This window comes from Humulus lupulus, chromosome 3, assembly GCF_963169125.1.
Source record: "Humulus lupulus chromosome 3, drHumLupu1.1, whole genome shotgun sequence".
NCBI lineage: Eukaryota > Viridiplantae > Streptophyta > Magnoliopsida > Rosales > Cannabaceae > Humulus > Humulus lupulus.
Window position 1 is genome coordinate 42,416,163 of NC_084795.1, and position 16,674 is coordinate 42,432,836.

Sequence of the window (16,674 nt, forward strand, 5' to 3'; positions counted from 1 at the left end):
AATTATATATATATATATATATGTACATATGTGTCACAATATATTAGCTCTGGTATACGCTTACCTTAGCACATTGATGACGAACATTCTTCCATTTTACTTCATTATAAGGTTGAGTATAAAGTTCCTTCCTTAATTGAAGAATAAGAGGTGTGATGGGACCGACAAACCTCTTTCCATATAAATATGACATAGGCATATAAACCGATCGACCATAGCACCATATTTTAGCTACAATCATTTAAAAAAAAAAAAACAAAAGGTACCAATTAAGATTTGATCATAAAAAATAAAGAAGGATTTAATAGAAGTTATTTGAAACTACAAACTTGGATGTATTGGAAAAAACGAAGGAAGAATCCAAAATTCTGGAGGCATTGGGTTGCAACCGGTCCAATCAAAGACTCCTAGTATCTACAATAATAAAATAAAGTAAAAAGAATTAGTTATTAAAAAATAACTAGTCTACTTTATTATTAATATGGAACATACTATTTTATCCTTTGATTTTATACTTATTCTTCTATTTTTAACAAAATTAATAATAATTTTCTATTTTACAAAATTCTCAATCTCGGTCAAACATTTTTGTAAATGTGATAATTTTACCTTCATTCATATAAATATATATATATTTAGATATTTTATTTATTTATTTTCATCATCAAAAATTTATTTAGTGATTTATGGTAACCAATAACCATTAATAAGTCTTTCATATATTTTCTATATAATAAATGTATAAATAACGGAAATTTTTTATTTTAAAAGTTTTTTAAATTTTTTAATGTTAACTTTAACGAAATATTCTTATATTTAACGATAATTTGTAAATACTTAAACTTAAATAAAATAAAATAAAAAGTTAAAAAAGAATATTTTTTTAGATATTTTACAATGATAATTATTTTAAAATAATAACTAATTAAACAAATTAAAATATGATATTTTTGAGAGATTTTACAATGATAATTATTTAAAAATAATAAATAATTAAAAAAAATTAAAATAGGATATTTTTTTAGATATTTTATAATGATATAATCTACTGTCAATTAGCAACAAATTATTTTTTAAAAAAAACTAGTAAAAAACTTAAATTTAAAATCCACGTATAATATTTAATATTATATTAAACATATAATATATAATCTCTTATTGTGAATCTCAAATTAAAAAACTATAACAAACATAAACTTAAACAAAAACAAGTAAATTATTTAATTAAAATAATATATTTATTTTAAATTTATATGACATTAATATAAATTTAATAAAAAAATTAATAAATTCTCTAAATAAAACTAAGAAAACGTGCATATTGTACGTTGCTTGTATCTAGTATAAATATATATATATATCATTTTTTATAAAAAGCGTGTGGATAACAGAAATTCTTGACTTTAACAGCTTGTTTTGTTAACTTTAACGGGATATTCTAAATATTTAACAAAATATACTTTTAAAAATAACTACAAATAGATCTTTATTAATTATATTAATATAAATTCAAATATTATAAAATATCATCATTATATTAATATGTAATATAAGACTACATATATAATAATTGTATTAATATAAGTTCAAATTAAAATGTTATAAACTATCATTATTATAATAATATATAATACAAGACTAAATATTTAATAATTATAATAATATAAAATTAAATATTATAAAATATCATTATGATAATAATATATAGTCCTAATTTTTTTACTGATTATATTAATATGAATTGAAATATTATAAACTGATATAATTATAATATTATTTAATACATGACTAAATATTTAATAATTATATTAATATTAATTTAAATATTATAAAATATCATTATAATAATATACAATACATAATCTTAATTTTATTAAAAAAATTATCATTTATGTTTAAAAAATGTTATTATATTATATATATATAAATCATAAACAATGTTTTGGTTTAATTTTTTATTTATTATATCTATGTTTTTCTTTTATATATAATATTATTTATTTATTTGAAATTTATATGATAGTGATACAAATTTAATAAATATAATTAATAGATTTTATAAATAAAACTAAGCAAGCATGCATTGTATGTTGCTTGTATCTAGTATATATATAATGATGATGAAAATAAATAAATAAAATATACAAAATCAATAATTTCAATTTTTTTAGATTAATTAGGCAATAAACATTAGTTAGAAAGATAATTATCACATTAATTATTTCCATTAATTCCAAAATAATTTTTTTCCTCATGTAATAAATAAAATGAATTAATCAAGAATGAATGGATAATGAATATTAAATAAGATTTTTTTATTCTTTAATTATAAATATATGACTGTCATGTCTTCAGGTAGTCCATCCAAAAGTTTGAAAAAGTCAAAATTTATTTTTAGAAATATTAATTAACAATTATAAATATGAATAATTGATCTTAATCCAATCGTTAATATTAAAGTAATCATTCATGAGTAGTAACCATTAAAAATGTCCTTATATATATTGATAATATTTATAAAAGAAATTAGTGAAAATGACATATTTTTTAAGTGATTTTGCACTCTGGCCTACTTTTGATAATTTTTTACAAAATGACATTTGTCTAAAATTCGACCAATTGTCTAAATTTTTCGACCAGCTGTCTAAAATTTTCGACCGGTTGTTTGAATTTTTCGACCACCTGTCTAAATTATGAGATGTTATTTTGTAAAGAATTATTAAAACTAGACTAGAGTACAAAATAACTTTAAAAATATGTTATTTTGCCAAATCACCCTATTTATAATTATACACGAAAGTAAAAAAGTTATATCAATAAAATTGAGTGTATTGATATAACTTTAAAAATATGTTATTTTGCCAAATCACCCTAGTAAAGTTTAATACATAATTTTGTAAATTTATTATTAAAATTTTCTAAATGGTTAGCTAAGTGTAGCATTAATTTGATTGATAATGAGAGAATCAAAATGATATTTTTCTTATAAAAAATAAACTTTTGGCCAGTGCATACCGAAAGCCAAGTCTTTCCCCAAAAAGGTATGTTTGTTACACCATCATGATCAAGAATCCATTGTCTTGCTCTTGCACAAGCATTATCTTGACAATCATTAGGTGCTTCCCCAAGTAAACGCAAACATATATAATTAAATGTTGTCCCAAGCATTGTACTTTGACCCTCAATATGCAATCCCCATCCACCATCCTCATTCTAAAAAAATATTAAATAAAAACAAATGTCGGTACATTATTATTGTTTTGCAATATATTGAACTAGTATCTTCCAAGAGACTTACTAAATGCTAAAAAAGTTTAACATAATTTCACCCTCACCAAATTAGTTGAAGCATTCGTACCTGATGATAATATAAATAACGAAAAATTTCTTTCCGATATTCACTTGTGAATATGGTATTAAGGTGACCAGTAATGTAAAAGCACATGACCTACAATCAAATAAAAAAAAAAATACATATATTATGTTAACTTTGTCATCATTAAATGAAATAATATGCATATGGTGGGTGAAGATGTTATACCCAGATTTCGAGCCGTAGCAAATATGACCTCGAAAGCTGAGTTCGCATTAAATGGTCTCGTGAGGGTTAAGGGTATGCTCTACGATTGTAAATCGGAGCCTGCAAAGTATGGTACAGACCTCGAATATGGTGACCTCGAAATGATCTCGATCTCGAAGGATAGCTCTGTGAGCCCCTCATCTTCAGAAGCAACTTCGGAGCAGGGATCTTGAGCTCGATATGCCATCTCGAAAGAAATGTCAGCTCGGGAAGTGTCAGCGGCTCGCACAATGACGTGAAGCCTTGGAGATACGCAATGACTACCTTGAATATCTACAAGAGTTGTAGATATGGGATATGATCCTCATTTATTAATGTAAATCCCCAAGAATCGTGGGATATTATTTGGTCAGTTATGCGTTTCCTGGTCTTCAGGGACGTTTCCTTTTATATCTGATTATAGGCATTTATTTATTTTATTCACAAAAGAGTAACTACCCAAAATATGTGGGATAGTATTCTGCATCCTTCTCTATAAATAGAGAAGGCATGCACCATTGTAAAGGACCGATTTTCTGATTCTTGAGAGAAAACTCTGGAGAATTCATGCTAAAGGATTGTTCAGAGATAATCTTGAGATTAATAACAGAGACTCGTGGACTAGGCAGATTTAACTGCTGAACCACGTAAAAACCGCGTGTCTGACTCGTTTGTTTGTTTTAGCCATTGTCTTTAATTGTTTACGTGCTCTCTTCTTTTATCTGTTGGCGAAAAACGGCGTCAACAGTTTGGTGCTTTCATTGAGAGTCGAACTCAAGCATCCATCCCTGAGAGATTCATGGCTACAAACAATCAGAACACTCCTGAAGAAAATTACCCAAGGCGTCCTGGAAAACAGCCAATGGAGAACCCGGACGCTGATGAAAGGAGTGGGTCCTCTGATTCCCGGGGACCACCTCCACAACCAAGGGATGAGGACATGTACTATAACCCTGAGCGTTATGTCCCTATTGTAGAATTGGAGAATCGGCAGCTGAAACAACTGCTGGCAGATGCCAACAAACGTAACGAGGAGTTGACTAGGATAGCCGCGGAGGCGCAGGTGGCTCAGCCCCCACCTCCGCGCGAAGACCGAGCCCCTCCTCCAAGGGACGTGCACGTTCCTCCCCGGAAGCCCCGTGGACGTCCACGAAAAAATGCTAACACAAGGAGGCCAGCTCAGCCTCCAGCACCAACAGAGCCATCTGCTCCTTCTAGGCCTCAAAGGAGTACCCGAGCTCGGGTCCCGCCTAATCCACCTGTGGAAGTGCCTGCAAGAACCGAGAACAACCAAGCTCCTGTCGAGGCTCGGACTCAGGTTCCTGGTAGCGCACCAAACGCAACCGGCCCATCTCGGGCAAATTCTGGACCTTCCAGGCCGAGGCAAGGACGGCAACCACCGTCACCTATACGGTTTCCTCCGTCTCCCATAAGATATCCTTCACCTCCCCACAGGAACGCTCAACCTGGTCGAGATCAGGATCAAGGGCGTACAGGGGAGAGACAAGGAAACGGGGAGACGTTCCAGGGGCGGAAAGGCGCGCCATCCGAGAGAAGTCAGACGTCCCGATCTCGCACTGCAGTGACGAGGCGACGTAGAAAGGATCCACCACGAAATGACCGATCGATGAGTTTCACTAGCGATGAGTCCGGAGAAACAAGGTCTGTCAGTAAACACGACCGGGGTCGTAAAAATACTGGGAATCACAAGAGCCATCCCGACCTGCGCAATCACCTGAATCAGAGCAGGGGAAAGGGAGATCAGACAAACCCGGATCTTAGGAATCATCTGAATGGGCGTAGAGATCCCTCACGGAGACGCGAGCCTGGGATCGCGATTAATGACTATCAATTCCAAACACCGCCTAAGGACCCAGTACAAGAAAGGATCGATCAGCTCGAAAAAGCCTTTAGGCTTTTGAAGAATGAGCGAGGAAACGGTCGATATGAGGACTCTGATGAGGAGCTCGAGCCGTTTGCTCCCAATATTTCTAACACTCAGTTCCCCCAAGGGTTCCGGATTCCTCACGTCCCAGCGTTTGAAGGAAAAACCGACCCATGCAGCCATCTGAGTACATTCAACACTATTATGAGAGCTAGTAACGTGGGTTACGAGCTCAGATGTATGTTGTTTCCAACATCATTGGCCGGGCCTGCCAAGAGTTGGTTCGAGAAGTACAAGAGACATTCTATAACTTCGTGGGATCAATTGTCTAGAGACTTCAAGAAGCAGTTCCGGGCTATGGTGGGAGTCAGACCCGAAGCATCCACTTTGACTAACGTCCGACAACAACCAGGCGAAATACTAAAGAGCTACCTGACAAGATTTAATCTAGAGGTCGCCCGAGCTCGTGACGTGGACGACAGCGGGCACTTGATGGCCATCCGAGCTGGTGTTTTACCCGGGAGTGCACTTTGGGATGACATACAAGGGAAACCGGTGAGGTCGATAACCGAGTTTAACAGACGGGCGCAGAAATTTGTTAATGTAGAGGAAGCGAGGTCAACACTCAAAGCGACCTCGCAGACCGAAACTACAATGATAAACATTAACTCCGCCTCAACCTCGGTTGACCCTCTAGTTACACAGCCTGCCTCGGAGAATCCTTCCAAAAGAAAAAAAAGCGAGGGAAATAATCCCGAGACTGATGGAGGAAAGAAGAAAAAAGGAGAAAGATATTTCTCCGTATATAAAGTGCATACCGAGCTCAACGAGTCCCGGGAAAACATATACCTGGCTAATGAAAACCAGGTCCCCTTCAGGCGACCGGATCCTATGAGGAATCAAAAGTCCAAGAGGGACTCCAGCAAGTATTGTCGATTTCATAGGGACACCGGCCACACAACTAATGAGTGCCGACAGCTCAAGGACGAGATTGAAGGATTGATCTCGAGAGGTTATTTCCGGCAGTATGTCAAAAACCAGAATACTGGACAGGCTACTGCCAGCCAGAGAGTAGCCGCGCTCCCGGCAACACAGAATAATAACTCCCGATCTCGGGATGAGGATAGGCCTCCGCCGATAGATGGAGAGGACGTAATAACCATCTCGGGAGGTCCTCATCTCGCAGGAGGGGGCAGAAATGCTCAAAAACGATATGTGAATGAGCTGAAGACAGGGGACGGGTCTCCATATGAACCCGAACCAAGGGCACCAAAAAGCCAAAGGGTTGAGACTCAGCCTATAACCTTCACCGAGGAGGATGCCTCTCACGTCCAGTTCCCTCATCATGATCCACTCGTCATCACCCTACAGCTTGCCAACAAAAGAGTGCGCCGAGTTCTCATAGATAATGAGAGCTCAGTTAACATTCTTTATAAAGCAACCCTAGAAAAAATGGGACTCTCCCTTCGCGACCTGAGGGCTTGTGCAACCACTTTGTACGGCTTTTCTGGAGAAGGAACCGCCTGTATGGGGTCCATTGAACTCCCTGTGACCTTGGGAGACTATCCAGTCTCGGTGACCAAGATGATGGAGTTCGTGGTAGTAGAGTTACCATCTGCCTACAATGTATTGCTCGGGAGACCCGCCCTGGTCGGGCTGGGGGCAATTTCATCTGTAAGGCATCTAGCCCTTAAGTTCCCGACTCCAAGCGGGGTCGGAACATTGAAAGGAGATCAACTGGCAGGAAGGGAGTGCTACAGCATTTCCTTAAGGGGAAAGAAACAAACAAGCGCGCAAGCACTTGTTGTCATACAGTATAAAGACGGGACAGTTCTGAAAATTGACGAGGAGATCGATCCAAGGATTGAAGAGAAGATTGACCTCCAACCTTTGGAGGAGCTCGAAGAGGTTCAGCTCGATGAATCTAGTCCCTCGAAAAAGGTGAAGGTCGGGAAACACCTCCTAGACGAATCAAAATAGCAATTAATTTGCTTTCTGAAGAAAAACCAGGATGTCTTCGCGTGGTCCCACTCTGACATGGTGGGAATAAGCCCTAATGTAGCGAGCCACGCATTGAATATAGACAAAAGTTTTCCTCCGAAGCAGCAAAAGCGAAGGCAGCTGGATGAAGACAGAAAGAAAGCACTAAAGGAGGAGGTGGACAGGCTGAAAGCAAATAATTTTATAAGGGATGCTTTTTACCCTGATTGGGTGGCCAATCCAGTGTTGGTCCCGAAACCCAATGGGACATGGAGGACATGCATTGACTACTCAGACCTCAACAAGGCCTGCCCGAAAGACTGTTTTCCCCTACCGAGAATTGATCAGCTCGTGGATGCCACGGCGGGGCATGGTCTGATGTCATTCATGGATGCCTATTCTGGATATAACCAGATTCCCATGCATGCCCCCGACCAAGAGCATACAAGCTTCATTACGGATAAATGGCTCTACTGCTACAATGTCATGCCATTCGGACTCAAGAATGCTGGAGCCACGTACCAGCGGCTCGTAAACATGATGTTCTCAGAGCAAATAGGGAACAACATGGAAGTTTATGTTGACGACATGCTCGTAAAGTCTCAACTTAACAAGAACCATGTTGATGACCTCGAAGAGTGCTTCGGCGTGCTCAGAAAGTACAACATGAAGTTGAATCCTCAGAAGTGCACTTTTGGGGTGTCTTCGGGGAAATTTCTGGGTTTCATTGTCAACTCTCGTGGAATCGAGGCTAATCCCGATAAAATAAAGGCCCTGATCGATATGCCTTCACCTCGGAAGCATAAAGATGTTCAAATCTTGACTGGCAGGATGGCAGCTCTGGGCAGGTTCATTTCGAAGTCAACAGACCGCGGTCTCCCGTTCTTCAACTTATTGAAAGGAAGTAAAAAGTTCGAATGGACAGACGAGTGCTCGCTAGCCTTTCAAGAGCTAAAAAGGCACTTAGCCGAACCACCTATCCTATCGAAACCTGAGACGGGAGAAGTACTGTTCTTATATCTCTCAACAACTGAACACGCGATAAGCGCGGTGCTCGTCCGAGAGGAAGAGAGAATACAGAAACCCGTCTACTACATCAGTAAAAGATTACTGGGGGCAGAGTCAAGGTATCCACTGATGGAGAAACTCGCCCTCAGTCTGATCCACTAATCTCGAAAGCTCCGCCCTTACTTTCAGGCACATCCTATCCATGTACTGACAGATCAACCATTAAGGCAAGTCTTGTCCAAACCAGAGGCATCTGGTCGACTCCTTAAGTGGGCTGTTGAGCTCGGACAATTCGAGATCACCTACCATCCGAGAACAACCATTAAGGCACAAGCGTTGGCAGATTTTATAGTGGAATGCACCGGTACAGCCAACGACGAGGTAACAACCACGGCCCACGAGCTGTGGAAACCTTACGTCGACGGGTCGTCAAATGAAAATGGAGCGGGGGCAGGAGTTATTCTGATCACCCCTGCAGGGAGAAAATTTCACTCTGCATTAAGGTTCGGCTTTAAAGCATCTAATAATGAAGCTGAGTACGAGGCTTTACTGGCGGGACTACGAATAGCAAAGGAACTCAAGGCCAGAGCTATACATTGCTACAGCGACTCTCAGCTCGTGGTTAATCAAATCTTGGGAGAGTATCAGGGTCGTGGCACAAAAATGGCAGCTTATCTGGAGAAGGCAAAGTACGCATTGGAGTTTTTTGAGTTTTATGCAATCGAACAAGTTCCCCGAGAACAAAACTCAAATGCAGATGCCTTAGCTCGGCTCGCCACTTCCACTGAAAATGAGGAGCTGAATGTTGTACCCATAGAACATCTGTCAGCACCCAGCATTACTGAGTCAGACAAGGAAGATGTGTGCATGATCGAGACAGAACCGACCTGGATGAGCCCGATCGTTGAATACCTCGAAAATGGAATTCTTCCCAAAGATCGAAGTCAGGCTCGGAAACTAATGTATCAACTTCCTCGTTACACCATCCTGGATGGAAGGCTATACAGAAGAGGGTATTCCATGCCATTGCTCAGATGCGTGACTCCCCCCGAGGCAAAGAAGATTATTAGAGAAGTTCATGAAGGGTTTTGCGGAGATCATACCGGGGGGCACAGCCTATCCAAGAAAATTATACGCCAAGGATATTTCTGGCCAACCATTAAGATGGATTCTTTCGAGTTCGTGAAAAAATGCGACAAGTGCCAGAGATTCGCCACGATACCCCGAGCTCCACCTTCCAAACTAACCATGTTGACGTCCCCATGGCCTTTTGCGGTATGGGGCATCGACCTCATAGGCTCACTCCCAACTGGCAAAGGAGGAGTAAAGTATGCTGTGGTCGCGGTTGATTACTTCACAAAATGGACGGAGGCTGAACCATTGGCGACCATAACTTCGAAGAAGATCCTGGATTTCGTGGTAAAGAACATCGTATGCCGATATGGAGTGCCAAGAAAGATTGTGTCTGACAACGGAACCCAGTTTGATTGCGACTTATTTTCCAACTTTTGTAACAAGAACGGTATAATAAAGAGCTTTTCGTCAGTGGCTCACCCTCAGGCGAACGGTCAGGTCGAAGCCGTTAATAAAACTCTCAAGAGTTCCTTGAAGAAAAAGTTGGAAGAAGCAAAGGGACGATGGCCTGAGGAATTACCCCAAGTCCTTTGGGGATATAGAAATACAGCTCGGACATCAACTAGGCATACCCCGTTTTCTCTAGCATACGGCTGCGAGGCAATGTTGCCCATTGAGGTCGAAATTCCGACAATTCGAACTCAGATTTACGACCAAAGTTCCAATCATACTCAGCTCGAAGAAACCCTAGACTTGATCGAAGAAAAAAGGGAGGAGGCTCAGCTGAGAAATGCTGCTTACCGGCAACGGACCACGAGATATTTCAATAAGAGGGTTCGAGACCGAAAGTTCGGAGTGGGAGACCTGATTTTGAGACGAGTATTCTTAGCAACCCGAGATCCAGCAGCAGGAGTACTCGGGCCAAACTGGGAAGGACCATACCAGATAGAATCAGTCATCCGCCCTGGCGTATACAAACTTGCAAGATTAGATGGGAACCTCATACCACGAGCATGGAATGGCGAACACCTTAGACCATATTATCAATAGTGTAGGAAGTGTCGCCCGTAACCATGATTTTCTGTACTTAGTTTGTTTTTGAATTTCAAATAAAGGGTCTACTTTGTTTCACATGTAACTTATTTTTATTTTTGCAATCTCTCTTAATTTAATAACCTATGGTCACACTCATAGGATATTAAGGGGGCAACATTGGTATACATACCTCTAGCTTTAAAAAAAAAAAAAAAAAAAATACAAAAAGTATTTGGATACAACCAAATATGCGAGCTTAGATAGTTCGGACTTAACCGAGTTATCAAAAACAAAAAAGTATTTGGATATAACCAAATACGCGAGTTTAGATAGTTCGGACTTAACCGAGCGAGCTTAGATAGTTCGGACTTAACCGAATTATAAAAAACATTAAGTATTTGGAAATAACCAAGTACGCGGGCTTAGATAGTTCGGACATTACCGAGCTACCAAAAACCAAAAACGTTTGGAATTAACCAGATGTGCAAGCATAACAGGTTTGGAACAAACCAGCCAAATTATCGATCAATGATGAATGGGAGCCTAAACCCGTCACAAAATATGTCGAGATCGAGGCTGGAACATCTTAAAATAGTTTCGAACTCATAACCTCGGAGCTAAGATACTAAGGATGAGGAAAAGTGACTAAAAAGATTAACCAAATCATTCATATTACATGCCATATAAGTACTTTTCAGTTCATGGTTACAGTAATGTCCGACCTTGATAAATAACGAGGTTGGAAACGGATAAATCGAATAAACTATGCATGAATGCATCGAATTTCGAGCCTAAATCCAAACTATGTTTGTATGCATAAATAAACATAACCGGTCCATCAATTATAAAAATATGCAAAATATTTCGAACCAAGAAATGTAAGTATATAAAAGAATAATAAATGGAATTGTATCAGCCCCGTGGGCACAAGTTGAAATAATTACAGAAATAATGGGACGCAGCCCCGAAAACTGATCTCCTCGAGGTCAGATTCAAAGAAGAGGAGTCTCCTTGGCCTTCTCAGCATCAGTGGCACCGGACCCCTCAGGACGAATAGCATGACTATCCTCCTGAGCTCCCTCCGAAACGGTACTCGGAGTAGCTTTATCCTTCTCGAGCTGGTCAGCCTCTTCCTTCTCGAGCCGGGCATTCCATCGTTCGAGGAAGGACGCCTCGAGGGGACCCAAAAAACTGGTGTCCAGTTCTTCGTTATAGGCCCACATCCGGTACATGGCTGAATCGACCGCCGTTTCCTTCTTTTCTTTGAACTCAGCAGTAAGGCGGGTTTTGATATCCTCCATGAGGTCGAGGGTGACGGCCTTGTCTTCCTCGAGCTTCTTATTGGTCTCCCGAAGCTGGATGTTGTCTTTCTTCTGCTCCTCGAGTTCGTTTTTCAGCTTTCCGAGCTCCTTGGCCATTTCCTCACGCTCCTTAACCACTGCCTCAAGCTTAGTATTCACTGCCTTCAGGTCGTCATTCGCTTTAAGGTGGAGGTCCCTCTCCTCTTGGGCGAGGGTCCTGCTCGAATGGACCTCGTTGTTCAGCTCGTAATTAAGCTGGGCAGTGAAAGCAAGAGCCTGAAAAAAGGAAGAAACCATCATTAGCCTCGAGACAGCATGAATGTAAGCAAAGGGAATATATAGGATACTTACCGCGGCAGTGTGCTCGATACTCTTCTCGTACAGGACAGTGCGGTCCCGAGTGCCAGTTAGACACTGCCACTGAGGAGCCTCAAAATTGCCGTAGCTCTGGCCAATCCGGGACATTACATCCGAGATCAGCGTAGACCCGTGAGGACCGGCAGCATTATCCACCACATACGAATCCATATGGGTGGAAATAGTTAGCTTCTGGGCTCGGGAAGCAGAAGGTCTTTTGACGAGCTGGGTAGAAGGCGTTTGACCCGCCACAGGAGGTTGGGATTCAACCACGGCAGCGATATCAGTCTGCGAGGCCGGCGCCACCACAGGGACGACGGCCTGCGAGGGTGGTATCGTCGTGGGGACGTTAGTCTGGCCAGTCGACGCAGCAGCAGAGCTCGAAGCCGGCGGGGGAGGAGGAGGCGTTTTCCTAGATCTCTTGGAGCTTTTCCCAGGCTGACTGGTTGTCAGTCCCCTTGCCCTGGGGCGCTTGCTCCTCTTGGCACCCGCATTGTCGATGAGGGCGTCGAGGTCGGAGTCCATGTTGCCTGCACAAGTCATCACAGTGAGTCAGTGAAAGAAATACAAGTTACTCCAACACTATATAGAGTGGTGAAAGAAAAAACCTAACTGGAACTTTCCCCCGAGATCGAGCTTGGGGACCATGAAATTCCCCCGTCTTCAGAAGAGGCGGGGGGAGGGCCTTCCCTATAAGTTGGTGATAACCTCGAAAGGTCCCTATAGTCATTGGTCCCATACTGCACAGCTATCCCATTCCACATCTCGTCTGTGGTATACATAGTGTCGTATTTCCCGAGCCCACTATCAAACCTATGGACACAGTCATCTACCCAACTCCATATGTAGAAGTGATATCTATCCTGTGGGCACGAGACTAGTCTATTGGGCCTGTGTTTTAATAAAGTGGGAGACCACATTCGCGAAGTAGGAAGGGTTTTACCTCCATCGGAGTCCGAACCCGAGGCTTCATCATTTGCCTCGTTCCCTGACCGCGGACTTCTCGAGCGAATTGGGAGAGGTGCTTTCCTTTCCCTCCTCGGAGGAAGGATGCCTGTGGGCAGAGGCACTTCCTCCCAGCGTTCGTATTTTTTACTGGACCAGTCAGAGGTTGACTGGCCCTGTCCCAACAAGCCACAAGCTCGAAGCTTGTCCTCATGTAACAGAAATGAAAGAGACCTCCTGCCATAAGGGAGTCGGAGCAGGCTCCCTCTGTGCTCCTTCATTGTCTCGTCGGGGGTGGGACGCTGAAAGTTAGCTGAAAGGCGAGATACACTTCAACTAAACATGGATACAAGGACTAAAGATTCGAGCTCAAAAATAGAAAGTAACGAGAATACTTACGAATTCGCCTAAACGAACGATGTCGAGACGGGAACAGACCGTCTGTCCAGAAAAAAGCCCTTTTGAAGTCAGGGGGATGGTTCGGAAGGTCTTCAAAGATTTTTGTCTCTTTGGGATAGCTCGAAAGATAGTAAAAACCATCTCCTCCCCGAGCTCGGGAGGGATTACTCTTCAAACAAAAGAGGTATAAAATCTCTTGGGGTGAAGGTCCTATCCACCCCAGCTCGTGGAATAAGGACCTCAGGGCAGACAGCACCCTGTATGAGTTGGTGTTGAGTTGGAATGGAGCCAACCCAACGAAATCGGTGAAATCTCTGAAAAAGGACTTCAGGGGCAGCAAAGCTCCTGCCTTTAGGTGTTCCTGGCTCCAGGCCGCGTACTTCACACTGGAATCACGGCCCCCAGGAGCGAAGCAGCTCCGTTCATGTCTTGTCGGAGCTCGGCAGTTCAGTGTGTCCAACGAGCTAAGGCCATGAAGGGCCAGGATGTCAGTTATCTGGTCAGAGGTGGTAACCGAGCTCTGGTAGAACTCGGCTTCAAACATCTCCCTCCTAGGCTGCGAAGACGAAGGCTCTGCCATTAAGGAAATCTGAAGTTCCCCCGGATGGTATGCTACCGTGACTTTTAACGCGGGGTCGAGGGGAACTGGCCTAGGTCCGGGGTTCGGCTCCGGATAGATGGCTTCCCGAAGGACCCTTCTCTTCTTTTCGATGACCTCGTCAATCTGGCGGCGATAGTGGGCTCGGATGTCTTCTTGCTCGCGTGCGATCTCGTACTCTTTAATCCGACGCTGGTTCCGAACAAAGACCGATTCCGGGCTCGGAGATTTGGGCTCGTAAGGGATTGCTCGTAATGACCCCCACCGTCTTTCCAGATTCTGTGACATCTAACGAGAAAGAAAAAATGGTGAGGGCCATGCATGCAAGGATCACGAACTCGATAAGATAAGCTCGGATAACTAAGGGCAAGAAACTAAATATTAAGACCCTCACTAAAGAGTCAGAGCACGTGTTCCACAGGGAAGAAAAAGAACGTGGATGATTTTTTGAAAATCCCGAAGTTCAAGGGAAAGAAAGGTGGCGGTTAGCCAGGAAAGGGCTTTTTCGGGTTTCGTGTAATTGTCAAGAATAAGGGTTTTTACCCGAAAACTTGGTGTACAAGAAACATAGCCTAAAATCTTCAAAACCCAGAAAGTTGAAACCACATTCAAACGATTGAATCTGAATATAAACCAGAGACGAACTTCCAGAGTGAAAATCCAGAAAGCCTAAAAACCTATCGGTTCAAGCCCTCCTATCGCATCATGCTAATAACGTAAACTAACATACACAGCAAGCACAATATAAAAGGAACTACAAAAATGGCGTACTTACACAGTAATGGGGAGTGCAGCGAAATCGTCGAGTGGAGAAGAGGTTGCAGGAAAGAACTCACTGACTCGTACAAACCAGGATTCTTTTGTTTCTTCGGCCTGGAAAACATGCAATGAGCATAAACTGTGGTAAGAGGTTTAGGGAGTGTTTCTTTTTTCTGGTCTGTGATGAGAAAATGTGAAGAAGACGAAGAGGGAGTCTTGCATAAATAGGGGGGAAAACTGAATTAATCAGGAACGTTGATTGAAATCCTCAACAGATCGAATGGAGGGGAGTTGATGATAAGATAGCGCCGAAAAGCTGTCAGACGAACGATCGTGGGCATGATCCCAAGGTACTCAAGTACCTAAAGTGAGCAATACCCATCTGGCACGTGTCCGTTTTTAAGAGTGTGACGGTATGGTTCCCGAAAAGAGTAGTTCAAAAGTTTCCTTCTCTTAGGATTCGAACAAATACTTTTGAGGGGGCAAAATGTTATACCCAGATTTCGAGCCGTAGCAAATATGACCTCGAAAGCTGAGTTCGCATTAAATGGTCTCGTGAGGGTTAAGGGTATGCTCTACGATTGTAAATCGGAGCCTGCAAAGTATGGTACAGACCTCGAATATGGTGACCTCGAAATGATCTCGATCTCGAAGGATAGCTCTGTGAGCCCCTCATCTTCAGAAGCAACTTCGGAGCAGGGATCTCGAGCTCGATATGCCATCTCGAAAGAAATGTCAGCTCGGGAAGTGTCAGCGGCTCGCACAATGACGTGAAGCCTTGGAGATACGCAATGACTACCTTGAATATCTACAAGAGTTGTAGATATGGGATATGATCCTCATTTATTAATGTAAATCCCCAAGAATCGTGGGATATTATTTGGTCAGTTATGCGTTTCCTGGTCTTCAGGGACGTTTCCTTTTATATCTGATTATAGGCATTTATTTATTTTATTCACAAAAGAGTAACTACCCAAAATATGTGGGATAGTATTCTGCATCCTTCTCTATAAATAGAGAAGGCATGCACCATTGTAAAGGACCGATTTTCTGATTCTTGAGAGAAAACTCTGGAGAATTCATGCTAAATGATTGTTCAGAGATAATCTTGAGATTAATAACAGAGACTCGTGGACTAGGCAGATTTAACTGCTGAACCACGTAAAAACCGCGTGTCTGACTCGTTTGTTTGTTTTAGCCATTGTCTTTAATTGTTTACGTGCTCTCTTCTTTTATCTGTTGGCGAAAAACGGCGTCAACAGAAGATAGTGTGTAGAGTTAGTTACACGTTGTAGTCATTGTATCAAATGCACAAAATAATATATCAACGATAACTAATGATATTTCATATAAACATAGATTTACATACAATAAATACATAGTTAACTATACAATATATTTATCCTATATAAATGTAACATAAAAAGATGAAAATACTAACAAAAGGAGATAAGTAGAACGAGGGGCCGCTATTTTCAGCAGGCCAATGGCCATCACTGGCTTGTAATGCCGAAAAGAAGTGGGCAGCCCTTCTCAGTGCAAGTGTAGTCTTTTTATATGTGATCGTCTCATCATCCTCAATCTTAACGGGAGGAATTGTTTGTTTGAAACCTCTTTCTCTTAGAAACTGCAAAGATGAAGCAAGCTAACATAATATTGTCCCGCCAAAATAAATAAAATTTAATATTGTTACAAATAACTAATTTTACAATTTTAGATTTTGTTTTTCTAAATTATAGTTTTGATTTATTTTTTAATTAAAAAATATGAACCC

The 16,674-nt window shown here is 41.1% G+C and overlaps 2 protein-coding genes across 2 annotated transcripts in view; both read right to left on the reverse strand.

Annotated features, from left to right (window-relative positions):
- The window catches only part of LOC133824021 (beta-amyrin synthase-like), a 57,644-nt gene that overhangs the window by 39,541 nt on the left and 1,429 nt on the right, over nucleotides 1-16,674 (reverse strand). Inside the window, exons 2-6 of the mRNA XM_062256879.1 lie at nucleotides 16,342-16,527; nucleotides 3,359-3,448; nucleotides 3,016-3,213; nucleotides 330-414; nucleotides 65-231 (exon numbers count right to left, since the gene is read on the reverse strand). Coding sequence (XP_062112863.1) covers nucleotides 65-231; nucleotides 330-414; nucleotides 3,016-3,213; nucleotides 3,359-3,448; nucleotides 16,342-16,527 — 726 coding nt within the window. The remainder of the gene's footprint in view (nucleotides 1-64; nucleotides 232-329; nucleotides 415-3,015; nucleotides 3,214-3,358; nucleotides 3,449-16,341; nucleotides 16,528-16,674) is intronic.
- On the reverse strand, nucleotides 11,197-13,435 carry LOC133822589 (uncharacterized). Its single transcript, XM_062254967.1, has 3 exons — nucleotides 12,813-13,435; nucleotides 12,194-12,729; nucleotides 11,197-12,118 (listed from the first exon to the last, which is right to left on the reverse strand). Exons 1-3 carry the CDS (start codon nucleotides 13,423-13,425, stop codon nucleotides 11,534-11,536), a joined length of 1,734 nt encoding a protein of 577 aa, XP_062110951.1. The 5' UTR covers nucleotides 13,426-13,435; the 3' UTR covers nucleotides 11,197-11,533.

Excerpts from the sequence above, each read along its gene's own strand:
- LOC133822589 (XM_062254967.1), bottom strand. The coding sequence starts at position 13,425 with ATGAAGGAGCACAGAGGGAGCCTGCTCCGACTCCCTTATGGCAGGAGG. Across the intron at positions 12,730-12,812 it reads GATCTCGGGGGAAAGTTCCA|GCAACATGGACTCCGACCTC; the intron begins GTTAGGTTTTTT and ends TGACTTGTGCAG. Across the intron at positions 12,119-12,193 it reads GTATCGAGCACACTGCCGCG|GCTCTTGCTTTCACTGCCCA; the intron begins GTAAGTATCCTA and ends TCCTTTTTTCAG.